The sequence below is a fragment of the Parasteatoda tepidariorum genome, chromosome 1 (assembly GCF_043381705.1).
Source record: "Parasteatoda tepidariorum isolate YZ-2023 chromosome 1, CAS_Ptep_4.0, whole genome shotgun sequence".
Lineage (NCBI taxonomy): Eukaryota > Metazoa > Arthropoda > Arachnida > Araneae > Theridiidae > Parasteatoda > Parasteatoda tepidariorum.
This window is the reverse complement of record NC_092204.1, coordinates 44,144,604-44,158,415: the sequence shown is the minus strand read 5'-3', so window position 1 is coordinate 44,158,415 and position 13,812 is coordinate 44,144,604. Positions and strand designations below refer to the sequence as shown.

At 27.8% G+C, this 13,812-nt stretch overlaps 1 protein-coding gene across 4 annotated transcripts in view; it reads right to left on the bottom strand.

Annotated features, from left to right (window-relative positions):
- The window catches only part of LOC107453771 (SPARC-related modular calcium-binding protein 1), a 121,997-nt gene extending 119,232 nt beyond the window's left edge, over positions 1-2,765 (bottom strand). For 2 of the 4 annotated variants that reach the window (XM_043040473.2, XM_043040474.2), the window contains exon 1: positions 2,175-2,765. In XM_043040473.2, coding sequence (XP_042896407.1) covers positions 2,175-2,255 — 81 coding nt within the window. In that variant the 5' untranslated portion in view covers positions 2,256-2,765. The remainder of the gene's footprint in view (positions 1-2,174) is intronic. The other 2 variants (XM_071179428.1, XM_071179432.1) reach the window with 1 other exon arrangement.
- Between the last annotated feature and the right edge of the window lie 11,047 nt (positions 2,766-13,812).

Sequence of the window (13,812 nt, the reverse complement as noted above, 5' to 3'; positions counted from 1 at the left end):
GTATCGACTGTGATTCGAACCCGGTTAATACGTTTTGGTATCAGAAGCGTATTTTTTTTTTTTAATGGATTAGAATTCTTTATCCTCAAAATACGGCATGCAGCCTCTATCCGGAAAATATGGTCCAAATAGGTCAAGAAGAAGAGCAGTCAAAAGTTTGGGACTACTCTTCCCTGTGTCTCAAGAAATTTTTAAGCGAATTGATAAAAAATTTTACTCAGAAATCAAACTTCAAATATACAATTTTTTAAAATCGACATACTCAGAAACTATTCGATTGATTTTATTCAAATTTATTTTATATTTTGTCATTTAAAATTACAAACTTTAAAATTATGCGAAAACGATTTTGCCTTACAAATCAAAATTGTTTAGACTATTTAAAAATTAAATAATAACTAATTGTTAAAAATTATTTTTCATCCTTAAATAAATGAATTTTATAATTGTGCGAAATATTTTTTTCGATTTGCTTAATGGGTTCTCCAGCTGTATTCAAAAATTTAAAAAGTGAAATTAACATTAAGGGGATCAAACTTTCGACTGCTCTCCTGTCTAAACTATTGTGATCATATTTTTAAATTATTCTAAACTATTATTTATTCTAAATTATTATTTATTCTAAGCTATTATTTATTCTAAACTATTATTTATTCTAAACTATTGTGTCAAACAGATTGCTACTATCTCCCTGTATTTTTAGGGACCAAAATCCGTACGTGTCGAAAAAATAGGTGTGTTAATTCAGAGAAAATATGTTTTGGTGTCTGATTTCGAAACTTAAAATATCGTCTACACTAATCAGTTAGCATATTTAAAGTTAGGCAATCGAACACTTAAGATTGCGCCCTAGTACACTAAAATCCGATCATCCAAAAATTATTCAAGATATCCATTTTTTTTCTTTGAACAATGTGCACCATTTTATAGATAAGTTTCCTCTAATTATGTAAAAAAATACTGGTCTGATAAAAAAAATAAAAAATAAAAATTATTTTTTTAATTGTGACACTGATAAACTTATTTGACCGGACATAATAATTTATCTCTTCTTGTTGTTTGTTCAGCTATTTTGAAAGAATTAACTTTACGCAATTACAATGATTGCTACTTTTAATTACAATTGATTATTAATTAGTTTGTTATTGCTCATTTTGTTGACAGTTGAATAATTTTCAAATAGGTTATAAGAAAAATAAAAAAAAAATAATGAAATAAAATAGCCACTAGTTTACATGTCCTTTCCCAACAATTAATGAAGTCACTTATTACCCTACGCGTAACTAAAGTAATCCCCACAACATTTTTGTTGATTAAACAATGAGAGTACAATAAGTGTCAAACATTACCTGCAATTGAAATAAGAATTAAAAAATAGATAGAATTCTCTAGGCATAAGGCTTTTTAAAATTAATTGATATTTGCTTAAGTATAGGTTGTGTGTAAAATATTTTTTAAACGGCTAATTATTTAAATAATTAAATACAAAGAACAATTTTGATTAACATTTCTCTAAAATGTCTTTAAATTTTTAAGTAAAATGTGTTATGCTTCACAAACATTAATTTATTTATTTCTAAATATATTATAGCTAAAGATTTAAAAGTTAATCACTAAATGAATTACATAAAATTTAAAAATTGTTAATGATTGAATATAGACCAGCGAAATGCAAGTAATGTACTTAATAAAAAAATTAATAAAATTTAATACTTTTGACGCAAATCTTATTATAAAATGAACTTTTAGTTTCAAGTTAATAAATTTTTCTTCTAAACTTGATTTCAAGTTCCACTTACATATGAATGAGTAGAATTGAAAATCTTAGCACAGGGGGAAAAAAAACTCTTATTCCCAAATTTACAATTCCATACTCATTTATGAATAATCTTCTAACATAATACAGCTTTAAATATAATGCAAATATTTTTATAATTTTTTTGGTGCTTCAAATATCAATTTCAAAACTCTTATAACATTTCAGTCTGATTCAGTCATATTGTTATTTTGAAAACGATGAATAAATAAATTAAATATATTATACTTACATAATATCAAGTTCTAAATATATTAATTCTCTCAATTAATAAATAATGTTTTTTAAAACTTTAGAACAATTAACCCTTATTTTAACAAGCATTTAACATTTAATTCTAGTCACAAAATTTACTTACAAATGAATGGGCAGAGTTGAGAAGACATAGCAGAAAAAAGGAAGCAAACGATAATTCCAACATTTTGAATTCCATATTCATTGTCTATGATCCTCTTGTATAATATATCTTTAAATATAATGTATATATCCTTTATAAATTTTTTTTCGTATTTCAAATATCACTCTTGAAATACTTTTAACACTTCAGTCTGATTCATTTTCTTATTTTGAAAACGATATATAAATAAACGAAATTTATTGTATTTACATATTTGTCAAGCTTTTAAAATAATCTCTCAATTAATAATTAACGTATAATAATGATTCTATAACTGTAACATTATCCTTTTGCAAAAGAGCTGTCAAATAATCAACTGTTTACGTTAAACGCACCGCCAATAATGCTGTCAAATGTGGAGCGAAATCGCTATCAACTGTTCCACGATATACCGAACAAGTTGCCACTACCCGCCGTTGAATGAAGGGATTGACTGGACCAATATGGGCATGCGCACTTCAGTTTGCAGCAGACGATAGCCACACAACGGCTGCTTCCGTCTTACGTGCCACCTTTCAATTCTTCGAGCATGCATTTGTCTCCGTATTGAATAACAATTTAAGACAGATTTGTTTTCGTTTTTTTTAGCATCAATTAATTGACATGCAGCGGATGAAGGCCTGAAGCACTGAGCGATCAATTTTGTTAAGTGAGACAGCCCTTCAGCAAGGGGTGTTATTAAAGGATGTCATTTAAATATCATCCTCCGGAACGCTTCTATGTTTGTAGAGCAAAGAAAAATTATTCGGCGTGATTTATGAACAAATTGAAATATCAAGGATCTAGAATAAACTTAACGTATGTTCTTTTTTATGTATATGAAATGTCAGGTGACTATTCCTAGAAATGTTAGAGGCAATAGCAAAATTATTAGCTATTTTAATTAAATTTTCATCAAAATTAAGATTTTCTTAGGATTTCTAAGATTCTGTCATCGTAAACGACAAAAAGCTTACCCCCGCTCTTTATTTTTAAACTCCAATGATTTTGTGTGTTCTTCATTTATATTTAAACAGTATTACATAAATTTATTTATCAACTTTTTGAGCCGTGAAATAATAATAGTACTGTTACTGTTTATGAGAAATAAGTAAAGCTACTTCGAACTATATATACATCATCGTGTTGTAAATTGTAGTGTTATATTGCACTATAAACTACTCAATATAGGTTCAAAATTAATGTTGTACTTTCTAATTATTTTAAGTTTCCTCGTTTGAAACCGAAAATGATTATTACAAATGTAATGGATTCAACCGTAATAGTATATGGTTATGACCATAATAAATATACATGAATTTATATAATGAGTATTCGAATCAACTAAAAATATACTTGTATGTGTGAACCAAATGAAAAAAGAAAAGAGTTTAACCTAACTAACTTTTTATCTAATGATCGGATTTTAAGATATTAAAAGGCAACCTTAGTAGTTCGAAGGATATTCTTTAAATATGCTAGTAAGTCTACTCATAAATTAAGTTAAAAATCCAAACGAAAAAATTCCTTTTTGAATTAACATAACTCTTTTTATGCCACTTTTGACTCTCAAAATACGGGAAATATCAAATATTAGGACTAGTATTTTTTAACAAATTCGAAATTGTTACAAATTGTAACAAATTAAAAATTGTTTAAGGGAATTAAAAATGGTTGCACTCATTTGCAAAACTAATTTCCTAAGAGATAATTTTTTATCTAAACTGATATTCAAATTAATAATGTTGGAAAAATGTTCAATTATAACTTACGAAAATTATTACATTGTCTTAAACAATGCAAATTCTAATAATTCAATCAAACATTTGAATAAAATTAAGATTTTAGTTCAAAAAAAATGAAAACTCAAAAATCAGATTATTTCTTTTATTCTTATATTTTAAGAACTATTTGGATGATTTTTCTTTAATAAAAAAAATATCAAATATTCTGCATGTTATCACCCATAAGCTTCTTTTATTCTTATATATTTTTCAAACACTTATTTTAAATGAAATATAGCTGAGTATAGCAACAAAAGAAATGGAAGGTTTCCTTGCTTGGATTGCTTAAATTTTTAATGTAGTACAGTGACAGAAAAATAATTTTGCAACGGAAACTGTATTGGGGGTTTATATAAATTCTTAAAATAAAAATATTAATAAAATAAAAAAGGATTAAATTATATTTTTAAGTCGGAATAAAATCTTATAAAATTGTCGAATTAATTCACGTAAGGAATATTATTTTAAAAACTCGCCTACTTAGCCATTGGTTTCCCGAACTGAACCTCTATTTTTTTTTAACATAGTTGAAGAAAAAGTGAGATACACTAAAATATGCATTAGAACACAATCTAATGAACCCAATTAAATCTTATAGCGTTTGAACTTTCTTTAAATAAAATTAATATCATTCATTTACATATATATATATATCTACTATATATATATATCTACTATATATACACATATCGATCTCTATTTCAGTTATATATTTATTCATTTAGTTATTTTTTGTTATTTTTGAACCAACATTCATTTTTTCCTTAATAATGACAAATATTGATAAATTCTTTTCAATTTAATGAAAAAGCTCCATCCCTCCCATATGTGAGACCACAAAATGCTCAACACTCTATTTTTCTCACCCAACTATACTTTATTTTATTTATATAATAATAATAATAATAAAAAGTCACATGGGGAAAGAAAAATGCCAGGAAGGATTAAAACTCTACATTATTTTCGTTAATTTAAAAGAATGTTGCTGTTTAAAATGCTGACCGAATATTTGTGACAAAATTATTTCAGCTCTACTTCTCAAAATGTACAAAACGCAATTCCTAAATGTTCCCCTCAACCCTCCTATTTGTCAAGAGTCAAAAGAAGGGTAAGCCATCCTTTTTCACCTCTATCCAAAGCTGACCATAAGTACAACAGGTGTTTCCCCTCCCATATCACCTGGATTTATTAGCCAAATGAATGTCCAGGGCATTGTTGAAGGTGCTAAACCTTCTATTTAAGCTTAAACACGCATTCATTCACGCATCCCCAACCTTCATTCACACAGCTAAACCGTTTATGTGCCTTCAGGAGTTTTCCCTGCACTCTACACGCGTTGCAAATTGATTTTGAGAATGTGTGGAAGAAAATATCCAAATATTCCTATTCCCTCTCTAGTAACCCTGTTACAAAGTGATATTAATGTATTAAATAAAAATTAAAGTTAAATATTCCAAATTTTTTAGGAATACTAATTAATATGTATAGTATTTAATAAAAAAATAAACGTCATAGATAAATTTTAATTTTTACATAAGAAGTATCCATGTTGCAAATCATTATTTAAAAAATATAGCAGGAAGCATTGTAACATTCTCGCTCTTTTTCTATATCTATATTTCATTAGGAAGGAATTTAAATAATACTTTTAAAATAACTATTTTACGCTAGAAACTATCTTATCCGAAGCAAAAATAAATTTTATACATAGGTTTTATTTTTTAGTTTCCATTTAACATACACTTTTTCCAAAAAAAGTACACTTTTAAAATTTGATGTTGAGTCTATGTCAGAGAAAATATCCTAACATTCCCTATAGTAGCCATGTTATAAAGTGGTATTTATATATTTCATTAATGATAAAGCTAAATATTCCAAATATTTTAGAAATACTAGTTAATATGAGAAGCTATCGTATTAAATAAAAAATAAATATCATAGATAGATTTTAATTTTTACACAAGAAGCATCTCATTACAAATCATTATTTAGAAAATATAGCAGGAAACATTCCAGCACTCTTATTATTTTTCTAAATTTATATTTCTTCAGGAATTAATTTAAATAGTACTTCTAGCTTTTTTCAAATAACTATTCTACACAAGAAACTGTCGTATTCCTATCTAGGTTTTACTTTTTAGTTACTATTTAGCATAAATTGTTTCCAAAGGAGAAAAAAAAAGTAGATATGTCAAAATTAATGTTGACAGCATATCCTAACAATCCTATTCTCTATTGTAACCATGTTATGAAGGGATATTCATACATTTCATTAGCAATAAAATGAAATACTTCAATTTCTTTCGAAATATTAGTTAACATGAGAATCTGTCGTATTCGAAAAAAGATAAATATCATAGATAGATATTAATTTTTACATAAGAAGTATCCATGTTAGAAATCGTTATTTAAGAAACATTCTAACTCTATATCTATATTTCGTTTGGGATGAAGTGAAATGTAACTTCAATTTTCTTAAAACAACTATTTTACCCAAGATACTATCGTATTCGAATCGAAAATAAGTGTTATACATAGGTTTTACTTCTTGGTCACTACTTAACATAAACTATTTCCAAAAAAAGTAGACATGTCAAAATTTATCTTGAGAACATGTCGGAGAAAATATTCCAGCATTCCCGTATAGAGATAAGTTGAAAGGCGTTCTTAGAAGCACCTATAAAGTTTCGTCAAGCAATAAAATTGGTTTCGATAATCTTCTGAAACTTGTATACGCTATTTACTTTTTTTCTCCTTATTTTTCAAGGATTTTTAGAATATATAATACGGGTGATCTGGGTCTGGTGGTAGCTAACAAAATACATATATTTCTTTTTTAATATAATACAACTCGATTTGAATTTTCTTCCTTCTATTAAAAATGGTTAAGTTCAGTTTTTTACTAAGCCCCGAAAATCTAATTGTGGGTTATCGTAAACAATTAGTTAATTAATAAAAATATAAAAAAATTGCAAAGGTTTTTAATATTTGGTATTAACAAAAGGCGTTTTTGAAATTTAAAGAATAGCAATTAAAGAAAAAACGAGCTTTAAATAAAACTTACAATTTACTGATAAGAAATAAAATATAAACAGGTATAGAATTAATGAAAATTTAAAAAAAATATTTTTCAACCTAATTATTTTAGGAGAACGTAATTCTAAAAAAAAAAGAAAAAAATATATTGTCTACAAGGTCTTCTTTCAAATTCTAAACACGTTATGAGTATAGTTTCAAAAACAGCTAACTTCACCAGGCTCAAGAATTACATTAAATGTTATCCTCCTCTTACTACCATTTTTTTTCTTCCTTTTTTAAACTTTATTATCTAGCATACGTGGCCTACGGGATTTATCGAGTTTATTGTTATGTCCCGTGGTAGCAAAACGTTGAAGAACCTGATTCAGACTTTGGTAATTTGATTTTTTAACTATACAGACTTGACTTAATAGCAATTGACATGGCAAATTGAGAAAGTTAACTTTTTTATGCATTTTAATATTAATTATACCGTCTGATATGTTAATTTTCTATAACCTGTTTTACTCCTAGAAAATGGCCTAACAGCGCCGTTTCGGTTCCTGGAGGCGAAAGACGAAACTATTTCTATTGTTTCTAAAATCAAATATCCTTGCTATAAAACAGAGCTAAGAAAAAAGGCCATGGTGTGTATTGTTGAAAAGAGCCAGATGTGTATATTGACTCAGGTTTCTACAGCCCTGGCTCAAACTACACATCTGGACAAAGTATCCGGGGACCCTGTGATACTGACTCGGAGAGTCTCGGAATAGATTAATATGATGTTGGTCGTACGTCCCCCATTTACATCGATGACAATCGACGTCTGGGAAGACTTTCAGCCAGTTTTTTTTTTTTTTTTTTTAATAGGGAATTGACTTTAAGACGTCCATTATAGCTTAAGTACAGGGTGTCAATGAAAACAATCGATTTGGCTGGCTGCTGGCTACGTAATCTGCGTTCTAATTCGCCCCAAAGGTGTTTTTTTCTTTTCTTGGGGGGATTTATATCTGGGCTCTGAGAAGGACAGTCCAGTTTTTGGACACCTATTTCGTCAAAACACCATGCCTGCGCAAGGCTCTATGGGTGAATGGAGAAGATAGGAAGAGAAATGGATCGAAATATTGCCATAAAGTTGGAAGAGAAGCATTACTCAGATATGAATCTCAGATTTCATATTTCCAACCCCGCGAAGTCAGGCCACACCATGAAAAAAAAACCAAGACTATGATGCTTGTCATGCATCATAGTCTTGGACTGCTATGATGAGTTGTCAAGATACATTTGACCAGAGTGCGGTATCTACTGTAAATCAGGTTGAGTTTAGTACATGCTGCTTTTAAGACATCTACTTTATTAAGCTTTTAAGACATCTACTTTAATTATTACCAACCAGTAGTTTAAAAGTGTTGAATAAACCTATAGAAAGTTCTCCCGATCACACAGTGCTTCAAGCAAATAGTAATTTTCCAAACAAGTATAACAGTATTACACCGGTTGTGAGTATTTCAAAATATAATAGCTAATTTAGATCTATTTTTAATTATTTTATTATGTATGGAGGTAAAAAAAAGCATGTTTGTAGAATTTTTCTAGTCATTAGCAGAATACAACGAAAGAAAAATAAACCCTTCCTGCGCTGACAAACAAATTCAGAATTTTTTTCCCTGAATGAAGCATGTTTCCGTGAATCTACCTACTATTTTTCGGAAGTTCGAACCTCAGGTAATTAGTAAATAACAAATAACAAACATCAAGGGAATTGTCTAAATAAACACCTTTAAGGTGCTAAAATCACAAATTAGGGAGTATCTTTTTATCTACTACTCCAAAGTGCATTGAAAATTACGCCTAAATGCGCCTAATCATTTACGAGAAACCTGGGTCGTTCATAAAACTTTTAAAAACTTTTTCGCCCTATTAAACTGTTTACTAAGAAAACATTCGGTGTAACATAAACTTCTTTAAAGGGAGATGCAACTATAATGACTCATAATAATCATAATAATGAAATAAAAAAAATCTAAATAGTAAGTGTATGTAATAATAATAATAATAGATTCTTCAAAAACACCAAGTTTTCAATTGTCATTGACATTTTGTCTTTAGCATCACTGAAAAAATATAATAGTATATGGTTATTCAGAAATAATAATTTTATGAATAAGGTAAAATTTTAAAATTTATATGCACAACAAAAAAAATATCCAATGAGTAAATTCGTGTATTAAAATACCTATAAATATTTAACACTACACTCGTACACTGCATGGGTTTATTCTGAAACTACGAAATTAAGCTTACATGCATTTCGAAGAGATTTTTACTCACACAAATTTGTTTGTCTGTAAAAGTCTGTCAGCTGACAAAAAATTAATTTTTATTTACAACTTGACCTCAAAATGTATTTTTTTAACGTCTAACGTAATTTTATTTGATCTCTTTTATAAAATATGAGATGATCGCTTGGTTAAAAGTTTAAACTAAAAGCTTAAAATTAAAATTAAGGATTGTTTTTCTTTTTCTAAATTTTATCCATTTATAATAGAATAATAAAATAAATATAATACAATAAACACTTATAATACATATATAATGCAATAAACAATGCATAATTTTCACAGTGCAAACCAAATTATTTAAGCTCATGCCATCAGTTAAATATTTATTTATAAAAGACATTCATTCAAACACCTAAACATAAAAATAATTCTAAAAATTCTTTGTAATGAAATTATAAGATTTGTTAAGATATTTCATTTTGCAGCATATAAGATAAGCATAAAATTATTTTAATATTAATAATAGTATTTGAAATAATTTACAGAAGAAAAGAACAGAATTACTTGTTACATTTTTATGTTTTCCTTTTTTTGTGAGTGTTTTAAAATAAAAATTCAATTTAAAGCATGTTCATTTTGATTACAGGGGGACTTATAATGGAAATAACGAATTAAACTATCATTTAACTTGACGAAAATATAAATATCTCAATATTTTGTAGAAAGAAATAATCACTTAATTACCGTTTTTGAACTTGATATCGTGCTTGTGTGGATAAAATATTGCAATCAAAATTTTGACCACTTTCCGACTAGCTGCAGCACTAATATCTTGACTTCAGTTCAAAACCTGACGACATTGTGAATTTGAATAGTTTCTTGATCATTACATACAGAATTCATCTCACCTTTTTCTTCGTATTCAAATCTTATCTGGAGTTTCATGGCTGATAATAATACAAGATAAAGTTTCATTCTTCATTCCTTTCCCAATCACTAAAAGCTTAATTTGTCGTCATTTAAACTTCGAACCATTCTCCTACTTTGAGTTCCAAATTTTAAGTGAAGCCTTGTACGAAATGATAATACAAATTTCAATCGCTTTCTAACCGCTACAAGTAGAATTTAAATTTCCATTTTCTTGCCTAATTGAATAGATGATCTATCAAAATTTCGAACACTTTTTCCGACCTAAACTAACCAACACGAAACTTTAAAAAAAAGAATTTTAATTTTTTTTTATAAAATGCAATAATTTTTTGTACAATCTAATTTCGTGTCAAACCTAAAACAAAAGACAGAGGCCGCATAACTTCATAATAAACTTCATAATCGAAAATTCACCCCCTCATCTATCTAAAGCAGTGGTTACCAACTGGCGGCCCGCGGGCCACATCTGGCCCTCGAAGTCTTTTTTGTGGCCCGCGAGCTAAAATATATTAGTTGTCATTTTTTGCTGACAATTTTCATGAAAAATCTGTATGGGTTTAAAATACTTTTCTTTCGTAAAAAAAAAAAAAAACTAATTTCTTTGTTTCTGTGAAATTTAACATAACAACGGTGCAAAAAAGTTTATTTCTCAGGTAAATATCTCTACTTCTTATTTTAATTTGTAATTCAATATTTTTGTTTTGTACAACTTGATAGAAATCAGACAGTAATATTTAATGTTCCTTCAAACATAAAAGAGTCCTATAAAAAATTTTAATAAAGTTGCGGACCGCCATTCGACTGGTGTTTTTAATTGCGGCCCCCGGTCTCATGTAAGTTGGAAACCCCTGATCTAAAGCAATGCAAAGAAGGAAAAAAAATCTATTTAAAAAAAATTTTTTTTAAACTTATCATATTTTGTACAATGCTCTTAAAAGTAGACTTCATTATTTTAATTATGAACCACATTTTTTAAAATTTCATTCATTTATTTGCAATAACTATAATACACTTTTTTCTTCCCAACGGAATTTTCAGAAATACCCATGCGAATTATTGGCATTTTCTCCTATGCAGTATCTAAAAACGATTCCTTCTTTCATTCTTCTTTTGAAATGTTTTCTTCAATGGCACATTCGGATCAACTTTAGTTAGAAAAGAATTTTTGTGAGTCGTTAATGTATTTTCAAATATCGTTCTTAGAATGTTCTCAATATTCCTTGAGATGTTTCGTCAGGTATATGATTAGATTTTGAGTCTGAAACTCGTTGAAGTTACGACACTTTGATTTAAATTTGATTTTATTTTTCATTGGAATTTCATTCACAATTCTATAAAATTCTATTCCATCACTCAACTGAAAAGTTGAAGGGAATAAAAGTTGAGAATTACTTTGTGAAGAAGTATCAAATAAATATTTCTTGGAGATACTTTGTAATAAATATGGTAATACGTATTAGCCGAAGACTCCCGATTTAAGAGTTAAATAGAGCGTTAATACACAAAAAATCATTGAAATTTTCATATTGAAAGAGAAACTTTAATAATGAACAGGAAAAAAACAAAATACTTTAGATATCCGACTTTATGAATTATAATTTTAGGAAACGATTATGCTTTTCAATATTTTTAAATTTAAAGAAAAATATTTATGTTTACTTTTTAAAAAGTAAAAAAAAAAATACTATTTTTTATTTTCTTCATAAATTTCTGGATTTATTTATTTATTTATTTATTTATTGTTAAAGCACTATGTGTGATTAAAAAATGTCAATTTAATATTCTCAAACCTGTATAACTATTTGTGCGTTAACTAATTCGCAAACTAATATTTAAATGCTAAAATCTCAAAGCATAATTTTCGACAAAAAAAGGAAAGGAAATATATCGTAATCTTTGCAAACAATTCAATTCAAATTTTGTACTTAAGTTCTTCGCGCTGTACTCATTTTCGTACTTCTTTTTTTTTTTCTTTTTTTTAAAAACATCTCCTTTTTTAGGGGAAGTTGTTCAAAACGTAAGAATTTTTGAAAAGTTAAAAATTTTCTGAATAGCATTCCGAAGTTGAATCAAGATTTTATTAACAGAATTTCTTTAGATAAATGTACAATGCGCCACAAAATAAGCGAACCACCCTGAATAACTTTTAATCTAATGATCGGATCTTCATGTTCTAGAACTCAATCTGAATGGTTCGAGAGGATGATCTCAAAAATGCTGATTAATTAGGGGAGACAATATTTTAAGCTACGAAAACAGACTCATAAACGAACTTTTTCTGAATAAACATATCTTTTTTTGGCGGATTCGGATTTGGATTTCTGACTCCCAAAAAGGGTAGCCCATGACCGATGGTAGCCGCAATCCGGGAAATATGGTCCCCATAGTATAATCAGGAGAGCGATCCAAAGTTTGAACTCCGTAATGTTAATTTTGCTTTTTCTTTATTTCGGCATATTTCAAGAACTTTTTAAGCGAATTTAAAAAAATTGCTCACACTTATAAAATTTGTTTATCCAAAGATAATTTCATGCAAAAGAAAATTAGGAAATATTTACTATTTTTTATTTTATTGTTTTTTATTTTTATAATTTTTCATTTTTTTATTTAATAGTAGACAAAAATATTTTGAATTTGTGTGCAAATTTTTACACCCTTTCAAATTGCGTAAATTTGCATGGCAAAATATAAAATTCGGGCGAAATTGGTCGAATAGTTCCTAAGAAATCAAATTTTAAAGAAGTCGATATTTAAAATTCGATTTCTCAGGAACTATTCAAACATTTTCGATCACAATTTGTATTTTGCCCTTATCCCATAGCACTAATTCTAAGAGAGGTCATTAACCCTAAGATTGAGGTGTAGCGCTCATTTTTCCCCTACTTGCGTTTTTGTGTCTGATTTCGTAACTTAAAACATAATCTGCTCTAATTAACAACCATATTTGAGGTCACTCCCTCAAACCATTAAGTTTGAGTCTTAAAACGTGAAGATCCAATCATTAGACCAAAAAAGCAATTCAGAATGGTCCATTTTTTTTCCTCCTTTTTTCTTTTGACGTACTGTACGCTGACTTAGTTTCCTTTCAATACTTTCCGAAATTCGATTGTATTGTGGAGTCTAATGGTTAATAAGTCTAATGGTTCGATATCAGTTCCATAATCATCAATCTCAATAGATATTTTTAGGATCCTTGTCAAAACTGAATAAAAAAATGCTCACTTTAGGGACCTCCTAATTTAGTTTAATTTAAGCGTGAAGAAAAAAATGCGTAACCAAGCTCTGATGAACCACTAATGAAGAAAACTGTACCAAAAACATCGAAACTAATTTGCATGTAGTTAAAATAAAAATTTGGTGATTAAGTGAATATTTTTTTTTTCAAAAAAATAATTAAAATTTGTATGTTTTCGTCAAATTAAGTAATAATTTAATTAATTTTTAAGTCGCGTATAGGTGATAGATCTATGGTGATATAGTAAAATTAATAAAATTTATTAGATAATAAAATTTATTAGTAGAGATTAAAAAAGCTTCAATGTTCTTCATTTTATTTTGCGGTAAAATACTTTTCATGAATCAACTATTTTGTTGTTTTCAATACGT